Genomic DNA, 15748 nt, shown 5'->3' with positions numbered 1-15748 from the left:
GCTTACGTGTAATTTGCACCTAATGAAGTTGTCAGAATCTTTTGCACATTTTTGCAAATTAGAGTTAGAAACTCATTAATAGGTTAATGTCCCTGTTTGTTAATTAGACTCTCCTCCTGCTAACTTCGTGAACTTATATATTCTGCTAACACTGCAGTTCTTCTTTTTTTTTTTTTTTTTTGTCACCAAAATTCCTAATGGCTTTTGGTATTCACAGGGGTTTAATGAAGCGTACAACAGATGACAACCCTGTACGCACGTTTGCGTTAACTCCTCTGTTCTGCTGCTGAAATCAGAGCGACGGTCTGAGGAATCCTCTGCAGAGGGAACAGCTTTCACGCTCCTTCATGAAGGTGACACTCATGTCAGTGATGCCCTAGAGCGCGGTGACAGGCTCCGACAGCCCTCCTCCCCGCTGTGCACAAAGTGTATATATACAGTATGCAGATTGACACACAGAACAAGTGAGAAGCTGGAACTGTGCAAACTTTCCATTTTTCTAGCATTTGGCTAATGTTTGTTTGTATGAAAAAGTTTGAAACTATTCATAATCTGACTACATATTGTATACAAATTACTTAACAGTGTGTGTTTAGGATTTTATAATAATGTAGCTAGGTTTTATGGTATTCTATACTTTTCTTGAAATTAACAAATGTCAATTAATGAAATAAGTATGTCTATATATTTAAAATCTATTACATTATATTCTTGTGCACTAAAAATCTCTGTTGCTGTTGAAAAACACAAAAACACACTGATGAGCCACACCGATTAATTTATTTAGCATTTAGCTCACATACACTGTTGTGCTGCTTTAGATGTAAGTATTAACAATTGAATGTGACTTAATCCTCAGATGGAAATACCCCAATATTAACTGTTGTTTGAGAAGCATTTTGCTTTTTTTTTTTAAACAGTGAGAGTGTGCATTCTTAGCCTGTGTTAAAAGATAATTTAATGAAACAGTTACAAAAATCGAAATATTACCCGATTTGTTCTGCCACAAACAGCTGTTTGTGACCTTTTTTCATCAGTATTCTGCTGTGTATACACTTAAGACACAACAGTCAAAATATTGTTGTGAAAGCAGGTTGATTGTTGCGTTATCACTGTAAGATGCTGAAGTGATGCAGACTATGATTTGTGTTCATTGTGAGTGAATTAGCATAGACAAACTCTGCCATCTCACTCTCAGAACCACAACTCATAAGCTTTGTGTCGCTTTCCACATCAAAACGTTGCCTCACATGCTTTCACATTTATATTATCTTTACTTTATGATGTTAAAAATGCTGCTGATTTTCAGTGCCCACATTTTAAAATTTAAATTGAACACTTTTTGTGTAAGTGGACTGTTCACATATGGCAAATCTGTTTCAAGCTATCTTTTAAACTCCCTTGCTAGCTCTACTAGGCCTAATTGAGGCTCCTCAGTCACCGCTGCTTTGTCTCTAGGAGGACTTGGCTCCCCTGAAGTTGAGCTGAACTGCAGAGCAGCACATCAAAGCCCCACCCTCTGCGAGTCCACCAGATGTCCTGTGGTCATTTTTAAACTCACACCCCAGCGCATGACATGGAGCAGTGTGTAAGCATGTACACAGAGGTGGATGGGCAGCTTGGAAATTGGAAAAGGAAGCCTGTATTTATGAGGTGGTTTGAGGTGCTGTGTTAAGACGGGCTTAGCCTGCCACTCTCCCTCTGACAGCCCTGTTTCCCCCTGAGCTGAGGTGACCAGAGCTAGAGAGAGGTGAAGGAGTGAAGGCAGGAGGCCTGTCAAAGCAGGTCCAGACCGGAGCTGGATCCACAGTTAATAGCCTCCCAGGCAGGTGAGGCAGCAAATCACATGGGCAAAATATGTACAGCTACATTTAATGATCAGTGCAGTCTTATTTTCACAACAACAGCAACATAGGGAAACCTAAAACTGCTGTTTCCTAATACTGCATGCTGGGATAGATTCAGCCTCCTATGACCTAAACAGGAAAGGGTTGTAAGAAAAAATAATCAATTAGCAAGTGCTACTATTTTAAGAAGCTGAGAGACATATAGTCGATAGAGAAACACTTAGAGTTACTTAGTCTACCTTACTCTTTCGTTCCATGTTGACGTCATCAGCTGTTGGAGGGCCCCACTGAGACTTAAAGCACGAGGTTAGAAGTGCGGCCTACTCCATATCGCCACCTTAACAAGCCCCCGGGATGCACTCTGAGGGGAACCGCACATCAAATCTGTCTTTCCATACCTCAGCTAGAGGTAAGATGAGTGATCTCCCAGAGCAGGGATCCCCTTTCCCTCCCCCACACAGCGGCTCTCCTCCCCTCTCTCTCTCTCACACTTTCTCTCTCCCTCTCTCTCTTTCTCTGCCACACGGCGGCCAGCCCATGTGAGTCAAATTATTGTAATTGAGTAGGGATGGAGTCGGGTGTGAGGTGATCTCTCTCTTCATCCCCTCCCTCCCTCCCTCTCTCTCTCTCTCACTCAGATATTTCTGCACATGTTGTGAAATGACCAGCAAGCATCATTCTTTTTTTTTCCTCCTCTCTAACACTGCCTGTAACATAGAAATCAATTAACTCCTTTCAAGTCAGATCAAAGGCCCAATACACCATCCAGGTCTCTCCACAACCTGTGGGACAATTAACCCTCCCTCTGGACAGCGACCAGGCTGGACAGATGAAGGGAGGCTGCTGCCACTGTTCACATATGTGTGAAGCAAGTCGTAAACAAACGGGAAGTGATTGGGCAGAACTTTGACAAGCGTTCCCCTAATTGACCTGTTAGTTGTGTGCATTAATAGACCAGAATAAAGGGTTTACGTTCATCTGCTCAGGACATCACGACAGGAAGAAGATGGACTTTTACTTCTCTGTATATTTTAGCAGATGTTTGTGCAATAAACTGCTATGTGGCTGACATGACCGTGGATGGATTATGAGACAATGAACCCCTGGACACAGTTCCTCTTACATGACATCTAGAGTGAAAGAGACAAAATGACTGGAAACAACACCAGAGTTTCATTTGTGGTCTTATTGTTAGTCTGCATGGCTTTGTGGTCTATCCTTTTGTGAACTTTTTTGTGTCTTTTTGTCATTTTTCTAGCAAGTTGTTTTGCATTTTTTGCATGTCGTTTATTTCGTGGCTCTATTTGGCCGCTTGAAGTCTTTTTGTGACCTTGAATTGTCTCTTGGAGTCACTTAGCATCTCTTTGTGCTGCTTTTGCGTCTCATAGCATTTTTGAATCTCCTTGTAGCTTGTTTATATCTTTAATTGTTGTTTGGCATCTCTTTGTAGTAGTTTTGTGTCTTTGAAGTTTAGAAACATGTATCTCATCAGTTTCTTTTTGGTTGTTTTGCCTCTGGCAAAGGTTTTGTCTGAGCCTTTGGGCTCACTCAGTAATCCTTATGGGCATGGTGGTGGCACAACATACGAGTGCAACATCAAAATGATCGGACATGGGGAAGCGAGTGGAGCTTTTGTCCACAGACAGGTGCACTGACCCTGTCCACCCCTCGAGGTGCAACTTGCATTTTATTGGACATTTATGGCTGGCCAGCATTTTTTAACAGCCACCTGGATGCAATAAAGGGCCAGCTCCTGAGCTCTGGCTGCCCAAAGGATTTCCCAGCAGCTCCTGAGGGACCTCTGGCTAGTTAAGATGTTTATTAAGCTGAAAGTGGTCCAGTGGGAAAACACAGCACTTCTGAGAGATTTGGGCCAGCAGTTTTCTTGTTAGTCAGAACACTCCCCAGAGGATTGGGTTTCTTTTCCTTTCAAACCTCGGAGGGAGGACAGGGTCAGTTCACAGGGCACGAGGTTGACCAACTGGTAACTAGGCACATGAACCCAGGAAGTGAAATATCTTGAGACCATCAAGGTTAACTTGGAGCGATTCCCATAGTTCCAACAAAATATACCCGGGCAACCAGAGCTAACATATGCTACAGTAGTTAGCTGCAACATAAGCGTGTGTAACAAATGCAGAAAGTAAATAGTGTAAATTTCAACAGTAAGAAATTAGACAGTAGGTATGAAGAGTTCAAACAATCTGTTTAGCAGTTTTACTTTTAGAAAGTCTTCTGAACAAGACGCATTTAAAACAATCGGTTTTATAAAGCTAATATATTAGCGTTAATAATTATAATATATTATTACATATTATATTAATAATATATAAATAGAGTTCAAGTTATAGATTAAATACATAGTAAGTAATTCACAGCTAAACTTCTTTGAAGAAACCGTCCATCCAGAGCGTTTTGATGTGAGTTCTGCTTGTCATTTGACAGATCTCGACCTGACTAAGCTGTGCTGGACTTCTAGTTCAAAGCCCCGGACTTTAGCCTCAGGCAGTCTGCCCTAATAACTTCAGTTAGCCTTGTTTTGCTTTATAAACTCTTTTCAGTCATACTGTGCGTAAAGGGAAAAAGTAAAGGAAGCCTTTGTGGAATAGTGTAGTTAAAGTAGCATCTTTACTGCTCCGCTTGGTGAATATTACATTTCTTTCTTTCTGTTCTGATTTAATTTGGAACTTTCTCACAGCCAAACTGCAGATCCTGGGGTGAGCACATTGTGAACCGAGCAGCACATGCGGCCAGTGATGGGTTTTTAGTGCTCTCTGCCTAATGTTCAGGACAGATTAGAAATGTTCGCCTGTGACAGATGCTGTCTAGATCTTCACTACCAGATCCACCCAGCTGCAAGACATCTGGTGGATTTCTACCTTTTTCTCTGAAGTGCTGCCTATTAATGACACACTCACAAAGTTACATGTGCACGAGCACTCGCATTGGGTACACACAAAACAAGCCCTGCGTGTTCGATTGAAGCGGGGGAAAAGAATCACACATATGCAGATGTCTAATTATTAGGATTCTTTTTATAGCTGCTGGCCACGGTAGCCACATTTACGGAATGTGTTGTTTTCTTTGCGATCCTTGGTTTTACGTTTTTTTGGGTCTCTGTCTCTGTCCATGCTGGTACCAGGTTCTACTGATTCTTCAGATATGTGTTTGCCATTAAAATGGGGCCATTCACTTCCAGCTCTGTATCACAGCTGGTGTATATGTAGATGTGTTTAGAATATCTTTCACTACTTTAGCCGCAGAGTTTGCAGGCACATGCAGTTTATTCAGCAGAAACAGAATGTATGCATTCCACATGAGGAGCGGGTAGCAAAGGCCTAGGCTTGTTGTTAATGGCACAGATCCTAAAATCATGCCCCTGGCCTCTTGTAGCTCGAGCGTTTTTTCGTCAGAGGAAACATTATTTTTGCTGAGACAAATCCACTGAATAACATGATCATCTGATGAAAGGTGCTGCAAATCTTTCCTGAGCTGAATCACTAATGATGAAAACAGTAATGTAACTACAAACACTGTGTATCCTGCTGTGACAGGACAGTATAACATTAGTGCCTGTACGGTGCGCACATCAGCCCAAGTTTCTGAAAGTCTTTTCTCAATGGGCAAGCCATTGTTTTGGCTCTGTGTCACTCGTCCACTCAGCACCTCTGTGTGGGATACCGAATATTCATCATGGGAGAAAGATTGAAAATTCTTCAGGCACTCGTCAACGATTAGAGAAAGTCACAAATAGATGTGGGTGTGTATCTCACGGAGACATTTGGAGACCATGGTTTAATTTTGTTTAAAATGACCTCGCAGTTAAGCTGTTCCTCATGTGTCTGAACAGCTTAGGCTGACATGAAGACTTGCTTGGCCATCGCCTGTGGGTGAAGTAAAACAGAAGGGAAGGGGAGATTCCCACATCACAGAATAAAAAGCATTTGTTATTGCTGGGTTTCATAATGCATCATGTGTTAGCATCTGCGGTCCAACTTTGAACAGCTTTTTGAAATGTTCTGAAGATAATCCTTTAGAAAAAAAAGAAAACCAATCATTAGGCTTTCGAAAAACATTTGGTATTTGTTTTGATTGCTGATATTGCTGTATGACAGAAGCAGCTTCATTCAATTCACATTTTAGTTTTTGAGACTTTACAAATCAAAACTTTATTGTACTGACTCCAAATTAAATCCAGAGATGTAATCTATTAAATCATTTTTTTTCTGAAATTCACATGATGAAAGTAATATTTCATAACAACAAATAGGAGCATGCTGTGCTGTGATTAATGCACATGTGACATAATCACAGTGTCCCTGATTTAAGATGTTTGTTTCATGCCGTACCAAAAAAAGACAAGAATAATGTATATGTGAATATAAACTACCATTAGGTTTGTTTTTATTTTTAGCAGTGCAATCACTGATTCTGAGTTTTTTTACATTAGAGCAGCTAGAAACTCAAAAAGTGTTTTTATGCCAAGTTTATTTTATTAACTTGGCTGCCAGATGCTGAGCCAGGTTCTTGCTGGACTTCTGGTCTCTCGGAGAAGAAACTCTTATCAGATTTTGACAGGTCTTTCTCGCCTGTTTTTGTCCTTGACTTGTCCATATTCCACTACAGAGGTCACACTCAATATTTGGCACTTTATCCTACAGATGTTGTTTTTTCTTTTTTACTTTTTATTTTTATATTGTGTTTTTTTTATAGTGTGTACATATTTCCTTTATTTTCTGGTTGTGGTCTAAAAAACAGACTAAGAAATAAACATCATCATCATAATAGCAAACACCCCATCTAATGGGGGTGTCAGACTTTTGCACAGTGCTGTATAAGCACAAGAACAACACCAGAAGAAAAGAGTTGACAAAAACTATATCACGATAATGAATGAGAAAAAGACAAAAAACAAATAAATAAATAAAACAATATTATGTTATACTTTATGTTAAATTAGCATCATTTGATACCTTTTTTTTTATTTAATATGCTTTTAAATGCTATATTTCATTTACATTTTTATTATTAGTGTCGTAGTAAAATAGAGATATAGAGGAAATAAACCAGGACAGTTTGTTGAGATACAAATGATAGCCTGCTTGTAGATTTTGTATAAAACTAATTCAAAGAGAATTCTGGGTTTATATTATAGTACAACTCTGACAATGAACAGTTGATATAGACTTTAATTTTAATTATTAAGCTGTCTGTTGAAATGTTGGCAAACATACTGTGTTTATGTGGAAGAACAGGAGAGTGTGGCATTAATTTTGTTTAAGGAATATATTGAATAGTGAAATTAGAGCAACTTGTACAACTTATAAAAGTGAATTATGTTTATTTTAGTTATTTAGTTCAGTTTCTAAAGCAGAGAGGAGCTTTGTTGTGGGCGAGCAGAGGAAGTTGTACTGCCTGGTTTTGTCCAGCAGGGGATGATGTTGTAATTCAGATCAGTGGTTTTCAGTGGGTCTATGTGACACCAGCCTACAACTGTGGAGTAATATGTGTTTGTGTCAGGGGACCAGGTGCATATTTACATTTACATTTAGCAGACACTCTTATCCAAAGGTAGGCAGGGTAAGCGTAAGGAGGTCTTGCCTAGGGACTGCTACTAGAGGTAGACCACAGCTGGGATTCAAAGCCCAGTCTCCAGCATGGAGGGCGGTGTTGTTACAAATACAGTATCCAGTCACCTGCACAGCAAAAGGCATCATGGTTCGCATGAGTAGATGTTGTTAAAAGCTGTAGCTCAGCATGATGTTGTTACGCTCTTCCTTCCTTCCTTCCTTCCTTCCTTCCTTCTCCTTTTTATTATGACAGTGTTGAATTCCTTCTATTCTATAAGAATAGATGAGCCTGAAATAAGGAGCTGGAGGACTTTAATCAGCAATGCTCATGTCTCACGTGTGGTGTTGTGGGGTGCTGTTTAGGTATTTCCCTGTGATTTACTGGTCTGTATGCACTCAGAACTCAGGTCCATCTAAAATTTGATTTATTAAAAGCTCAATAGATACTTTTTTTTTTTTTTTTAAGTGTCATTATCCACATTTTAAATCATTACATGACATTAGGATTTTATTTGTGTCTGGTCTGTCTAGGTCTAGGTTGTAGGGAGTGGTTCTTACTTTTCATTAAGTTAAACATTAATTTTCATTATGGTTTTCAAATTTAAATCATATTTTTTCCAAATGAATAGCTAGTAGTAAAATAATAAATACTCGTTTTTTGTATTACCATTTTTGGCTCTTAGCATTTTTAAATCTTCTGATAATTAAAGCACAGCTCAGATTTTGCCTGTGTGTTAACAAACTAGACCCTTCAGACGCAGGTAAACAGCAGTTTTCAGGCTCATTTCAAACTTGTATGTCAGCTCACTGTCACACCGAGCCCTGTCAGGCCATCTGTCAGAAACTCAATAAATTTGCTGCAGGAGGAGGGAAAAAAGCTGAATCCAATAAATCATAACATAAACAAATCTAGCCATGGCTTGACAGTGCTGTATTATATTTTGGCTCAATCCTCGGGGAGTTGGGATTATCCTGCAGTATCATATTTTTTTGGCTGTCTCGGTGAGATAAGAAGGGCCATGTGGTTCAGGCGGAATAAAAACAGAAAGTGTGACCGAGTGGGGAGAAGGGGACGGGGCTTAAACAACTCCACTTTGTCTCCTGTGAGTGTCTGTGAATTAGAGCCGAGCAACATTTTATCATGCAAATACACTTTCTAAGAATAAAAATAATAATAAAATAAAATATTAGTCGGAGCCAATTGTGTGTTTTAATAAAGTTTAAATTAGTATTCAGGGCTCCTTAGGCCTGTGGGGCCCGAAATAAACTCACAGTAGATTCCTAATAGATTCCTTGTTATCTGTCGTTATTACAATATTCCGTTTTTAATAAGGGTTAAAAGCAAATTTTAAAAACGGCATTTAGATTTATAAAATAAATGGGAGGCTGTTTGATTGATTTGTCTCAAATGGTCGAGGTACAAACCTTCAGTAAAGTCCCCTGTTGCTGCTGATCCGTGCTCGGACTCTGTCCCGGCCAGAGAGAAGAGGAGCCCAAGAAGCTGCAGGGCACTTTGAGAAAAGCTGCAGTTTCAGTCGCTTTTGAACGTGTTCAATGCAAAAAATGAACAAATGAAAGGTGCTGCTAGTTTTTTTTTTTTTTTTTTTTACTTTTTCTTTTTTTTTAATTCGGGCTTTTAAAACAAGCAGCATGGAGAGTTTAGAAAGACTCATTAAAAGATCAAAGGTAGTTAACTATCAAAGTCCTGTAACCCTGCAATTTAGGGAGCCATTATGCTGAGTTTCTGCTCTGAGGATGTGAAGTGTTATTTCAAAATGCTTATCAGTGCGCTTTGTTTCAGCCATGACTGAAAATATCCACGTTTCAGCTGCAGCCGGCCTGTGGGTGGATTGTGGGGGAAACAAAGATGATGACACGGCGTTAATTACAGTGGAAATGTGTAATATAATAGGCTGCAGCTTGGCTTTCTGGTGCAGGTACGGGGCTTTTTTTTTTCTCTGGGATGTGGGATGCATCGATTGCAGCCTCGGGCTGTGAGCGGAGCAGGCCTGACGCTGCTGGAGCTGTGTGAGTTATTCTGCAGATCGGAGCATTAATGAGCGGAGCAGCACGATGCTGCTGTAATTAAAGCAGAAAAACTGTCACGACGTCTGTGCATATTTGTTAGTTCGACTCAAGCCTTTGTTTGGCTGACACTGGAATTTAACGAATTCATTATAATTCATTAGATTCATTCATTTATTCTGTCTGTGTTTCGTTCGGCGACCAACTTGATTTGTTTTTTTGTTTTTTTTTGTTCCAATTGCGCCGCATTTATTTAAACAAAGACCCAGTTTCAATAAAGTCTAGCAGCATAAGAAACGCCAGACGTGGAGATTTCTTGGTTTTTCCTAAAGAGCTTTTCTCTCACTGTGCACAGATGCGCGCGTCTTGGGACTTTTAAAAATCAAACCTGGTGTGTGTCGCTGTTCTTCGGCTGAGCCTCGTCGTTTGTCTCCTCCGTGCCCGGCAGACTCACCTGCAGACTCACCCTGCAGACTCACCGTGCTGCTGCTGCTCCCCTGCTCAGACTAAGGACGCCACACTTGTGCTTACTTGAAAAGTCAATTGCTTAACTTGAACTACAAGCGAGCGTCGCTGTCTGTGCTGCACACCTGCTGCAGCACTTCGCTGTTTCTGTTTCTGTTTTTTCTTTTCTTTTCCGAGGAGAAGGGGGGCATTAAAACACCGCAGGCTCAAAGTTGGCGGATTGATTTATTGAATGAATGTTTGATGTCCTCATTCACACAAGTGACCTGAGCGATAACTGCTGAGTGAACGGATGAATGGATGAAGGGAGGGAGGGGGTGAACATACTTCACATGTTAGTCTGGTTTTTCCTTTTGAATGTATTGATGATATGGTATTGATAGTGCTCAGCTCATAATCTCATTTAGTGCTTAGATAATCCAATATTAGTGTGAGGCGGAGGCAATTGACCTCATGCTGATAGAAGTGATGGAGATAGGAGAAAAAAAAAAGAAGCTGATCCTGGGTGGATGACTTCATGACTGTCCTGAATGAAGTCATTATAACACAGCAACTGTACTCAAACGAAAAAAAAAGGAATTAGTTCAATATCCACATGATCTTTTCTCTTTTCCTCTCATTTGTGTGAAAACAGTGAGTGAAGAGAAGTCCTGTGCGTGTCTGAGGTGATCTCAGCTGTTCTCTCAGTGACCGGCAGAGGGCAGGACCAGCAGCAGCTCTGTTTGCAGAACTGGGCTACAGGTCATCGCCTCGATGCTGCACAAAGGACATCAAACAACACGCACTGAGGCCTTTAGTCTGCCAGGTAGACTCTACCTACACACATCTGTGGAAATTCACCCAGTCTGGAATATTTATGTTTGCTTCCTGTTTTAAATGAAGTAGCTACTTTGCGATTATTAGTTTTTTCTATTATCGTTTAAGTTATTATTATTATTATTATGATTATTATTTAAGCTGTCCTGATCACAGGCATGTCTTCATTATATTTATTCAGCATTTCTTTTTATTTGTATTATCAGAATCCATACAAAGCTCATTTAACTGCCTCTCTGATGTGATTTGTAAATGCAGTAATATTTAGAAATGTTTTCTTAATACTGTTCTGTAGCCTCTGGCTTTATTTTCATTTTTATTTAAAAAAAAAATAGAAATTAAAATAAATTGGAGTCCTTTCTTTGCAGGCTGCGCTTCCCTGTAAATACACAGCAGTATTAGTCTTTTCCAAACGTCTTCATCACAGATTGACAAATGTAGGTTATTCACCTCTGCTGAATTATATGAACTTACAGCAGTTTCCAGAAGCTGTATGTTTGTTTTGTCCGTGTGCATTTGCGGGTTGCGGTATATTTTTTAATTTGGTTCAAGCGCATTCTCTAGATCAAAGAGTGCTGATCAGCTGTTGATCAGCCGATACAGCAGCGGTTCCCCTGCTAAATAAATAAAAGACTAATTGTGGAAGATGCTCTATTATTATTTTTGTTATTATTACTAAGTCTTTTTGCTGAGCGAAAGGTGGAGAGACGTGGCTCTCAGTGTCTGGACACAGCGCTGTTATCACCACCTCTGATCACCAGGTGCATCTGCTGAAAGGAGACAACAGCTTCCAGTGGAAACAATATACAAAAGAGCAAAGAGGAGCGCATGTGATGCTCCAGAGGACACGCAGATATCTGGGTTTGATCCCTAACGCAACAGTTCGTCATGAATATAGATATTTTCTTTGTCCGGCTCTAAATATCAGGCTGGAAGTTGTTTCTATCAAATGATTTTTGGTAGGGCGTTAAGTCTAATCGTGTAATTGTAACCTGTAATTATTGCTTTATTATTGTCGGTATTGTTTCCCTGTCAGACCGGGCCTTTGTGCAATATCATTTTTTCTTCTTTACGCTTGAGTCCATGTGTGTGTGTGTGTGTGTGTGTGTGTGTGTGTGTGTGTGTGTGTGTGTGTGTGTTGTTATTGGACTGTGTGAAGCGCACTGTCCTCTGCTCCAGTAGCATCCCAATGGCGCTGAATGGGGGAATGAAAAAAGTGTAGCCATGCATGCAGGAGTGGGAGGATCCACTCGCTTCAATCTCGATCTCAGACTTTCTGCAGCGACAGGAGCACAACCAACCAAGCGTCTGTGCCGCTTCCAAAGAGTCACCGCCGGGACCTCTACACACTTGCTCCTATCTTTGGATTTTGTTGTCAACTCTTTTCTTCCACTTGTTTTTCCTCCTCGTCGACGACACTGTTACTCCGCGAAGACACTTTCCAGCTTTCTGCCGTCGGCTTCAAGGGCGAGAAGATTAAAGCTTCCTCAGCCCTCTGATCATAACAGGTGACTGTTCAAGACAGTTTTTTCCCCCCGTTTGTTGTTTGCTTTCTGTCTCTCCACGTCTCCGTGGCGCACCGGGGAGCCGGCTTCGACTCCCTTTAGCTGTAAACATCGCGATCATCCCAGTCTGTCGGTGACTTTAGTTCACTTTGTGTAGTCTTCCCTCCTTCGAGCTGCACGCCGTGTGTCACACGGAGCTCAGGCGGTTTCAACAGGTCGCCCCCCCCCCCTGCTCTCTTCGCTCTTCTTCCACTCAGCTTTGTGTGCCGAGGATTTTTCTTGTCGAGTCTGACCGTGTTCTTATGGATATTGCAACAGGTCTGGTGTCACTGGAGCGCCTCTCCGCGGGAGAACAGTCCGAGACGTGCATCATGCTGGACGGCATAAAAATTGAAGATCATCCCCTGCGCTCGGGACAAGCCACGCTCGGAGTCATGCTCGGTGAGTCTCCTGCTATGTCTCACTTTATTCCAGCTCAGTCCGGAGCTGCGAGCGCAGGCCCATCACTTCCACTAAACACTGTTATTTGTGTTCGGTTGCCATTATTTTTGCATGCAGGCACACAGCTGTTTTGTTTCCTGGTGCGGCTTTTTTTATTATTTTTTTTTCTTTCACCTTCGATCATGCAAAACCAACAAAAGGTCATAAAGTGTATAAAAAGAACAGACATGGTAAAAGCCCCATGCTGTTTGATTTTCATGTTATTATCGTGGAAACGCATCCTGCGGCGGCTGAGTGAGTGGTGGAGCTGCTCTGTGGGCCTAGAAGAGAGCGCATCACATCATTCAGCAGCTTTCTATATGCTTCTGTGCGTAACATGTGTTGTTTTATTCTATTTTATTGAGAGCGTGTTCAGACTATGATTCAGGCCTTCTCTCTTTTGCTGACGGGCCCCGACTCCTCTGTCGTTTTTTCCAGGGACTGAGTGTCATCATCCGTCCGTGTGTGAGGGATGCCAGCGTCCCATCTCCGACCGCTTCTTGATGAGAGTCAACGACTCCTCATGGCACGAGGAGTGTTTGCAGTGCACCGTGTGTCAACAGCCTCTCACCACCAGCTGTTACTTCAGAGAAAGGAAACTTTACTGCAAACACGACTACCAACAGTAAGCTTCATTTCGGGGAGGGGACCTATATGCGCTCTCTTCTTGTGCATTTCTTCACGTTGCTTGGTTGGTGTGCACTGATTTAAAAACAGTATAAAATAAGGCTGGGATGGCTTTGGTTGGCCTGAAGGCCTCGTGTATATATTGTTCACAGAAAAACGCGGTCATTCAGCGGAGTCTCATTTGAATTTTATTAGATTTAATCTAAGGGGGAAAAAACTCAGATCAGCCGACGCGGAGGTGTTGTCACTGCTTGTTGACATTCCTGCAGAATTATAAAATCAGTAAAGGCGCAACAGGAACACGTGGAATTAAATGGGATTGCTTTAGTTTATTATTTACATATTAGTATTATTTGTGGCTTTTTATTTGTTTAATAAATGTGTGACACGGCGCACTTTTACGCACGGGGAGCAGGGCGCTCGCATTAGCGGTCACACGTTCGTGTCACAGGCCTCTGCCTTGGCTTTGTCATCGGAGCTGTGGCCCACGATATTTCTGTGTCTCTGCGGAAGGATGTGTTTGTGACAGAATAACAGGTGATTCCACTCAGGCCCGAAAAATGCGCAGGCGTGCACTCTCGGTTTTTATTCCGCTCCCTGTCATTTATTTCCTGGCTGCATCATGCGGCCTTTCGCCGTGCATCACCACCCACCCGTTCAGACTGATTTCAAAATATGGAAAACATCATTTCAGTAGTGTTTTTTTATAGAGTCGGAGCCCACAGCGCACTTTAGGTTCCTTTCCTGATCAGTCCGTCTTCATTTATTCTGTAAATCCCTTCAGTCGATTTGGCTTAAATAGAACATTTTTCTTTATTTTCTTTATTTGAGTGTCACAATTATATCGCTTTTGCTTTAGTTGGTTTTATTTTATTTTATTGTTATTTCAGGCTGATTTTATTTTGCTTTTGTTCAACTCTATTTACCTAGACATGGTGTGTTTTAGTATTCGGTATAATAATGGAGGCAAACACTCAGTGAGGAACAATCTGCGCTCTCCCACTCACACAGACATTATATCTCTCTGTAAGGTTAAACACGCTAATGTGGATTTAGTGAGCAAGAAACATTTAAAAAAGTTTAGCCAACTCACACACACACACACACACACACACACACACACACACACACACACACACTCCTATAAGCACGCTCACAATTTTAAAATCATAAATAATTTAATGCTAAATTGTAACTTGTAAAAAAATATGTCGGAATTATTCTGGGACAAAATGCGGGAGTGTGATTACAAAAGTGGACTAATGTCATTAAATGTAGATAATGTGATCTGCTGAATTCACAGCAACAAGACAAAAAAACTGCTGGATAATATAATAAAAATTAATATTATAGGTATAATGGTAATAATAATACAGGAGAAGATGTAGAAATTGTCTCTATATGCTCATTGTTTTATGGTAAATTACACAAAGCTCTTTTTGTTAATTAGACCTATGAAAGAAATCACTTAAAAAGAAATCGAAATTAAATTGCAGCAGTGATTTTTATTTTTCCAGTGAAAACATTTTTAGCATGACAGCCATTAGCCGTGGAGTGAGACAAATTAACAAACAGAATTAGTAAATGATCACTTAGAGGCAGCAGAGGTGGCAGATATAGTGAAGCAAATATTGAGGCTAAGTATTGCCTGGCTGGGGTCTGGCCTGTGAGGACTCTAGGGTGTCCTGTGTTTCTCATCGCATGAGCGCTTTTCATGCTTGTCACTAAATTTTCCAGCTTTTTTGTGTTGGGCCTTTTTAACAATTCTACTTCAATTACCGGGACATTATGGCTCTCTGCTAGATACCTTGCAAGCAACAAAGAGTTACATCTATTGCCATGCGTGCCATTTATCCAGCTTTGTGACAGGAGTGTAGTCGGCTGATAACAATGGAAAATTCATAGCAGTAACTAGGGGATACCAAAGTCACGGCGTCACGGCTCAGAGGTGGCTGGAAGCTGAGACAGTCCGGCACAGAGTGGGATCTCGTTCTCATGCCTCTTTTAGCTCTGTCCGTTTGTAGTTGTTTTTTTTAATTTGATAGGCAAAGAGAAGACGGGAGATAAACGCATACAGACAGACAGGATCTGTTTTGCTTCCACATACTAACCTTTCCTGGTATTTTGACTGACCATTTCCCCATTTTCTCTTCTGCATTCGGCACTTCCAATGCTGTGAGCTTGTGTGGCAAGTCCCATCACCCCAGCCAAACACAACAACCTGCTGGGCGGCGTCCTGCTCTCACACACTGTTATTCATCACATCTTTTAATTCTTCAGCCTCCTTCTCCTACTTTTTTTTTTCCCCTTTCTCGTCCCTCCCAGGTTAAACGCTAGCTCGAGGGTCTCTCCATCACACAGACACAAGTATCACCCTTTCTTTTTCTTTTTTTTCTTTTTTGTTTATTTCAAT

General features: G+C 41.0%; 1 protein-coding gene across 1 annotated transcript in view; it reads left to right on the top strand.

Moving 5' to 3' along the window:
* The window catches only part of lmx1bb (LIM homeobox transcription factor 1, beta b), a 55382-nt gene that overhangs the window by 804 nt on the left and 38830 nt on the right, over positions 1-15748 (top strand). The window contains exons 2-7 of the mRNA XM_026343745.1: positions 218-464; positions 1459-1829; positions 2119-2256; positions 10542-10712; positions 12547-12669; positions 13147-13333. Of these exons, the coding sequence (XP_026199530.1) occupies positions 10661-10712; positions 12547-12669; positions 13147-13333 (362 nt within the window). The 5' untranslated portion in view covers positions 218-464; positions 1459-1829; positions 2119-2256; positions 10542-10660. The remainder of the gene's footprint in view (positions 1-217; positions 465-1458; positions 1830-2118; positions 2257-10541; positions 10713-12546; positions 12670-13146; positions 13334-15748) is intronic.

Source organism: Anabas testudineus, chromosome 9, assembly GCF_900324465.2.
Source record: "Anabas testudineus chromosome 9, fAnaTes1.2, whole genome shotgun sequence".
NCBI lineage: Eukaryota > Metazoa > Chordata > Actinopteri > Anabantiformes > Anabantidae > Anabas > Anabas testudineus.
The sequence above is the reverse complement of the archived record's forward strand: the minus strand, read 5'-3'. Positions and strand labels throughout refer to the sequence as shown.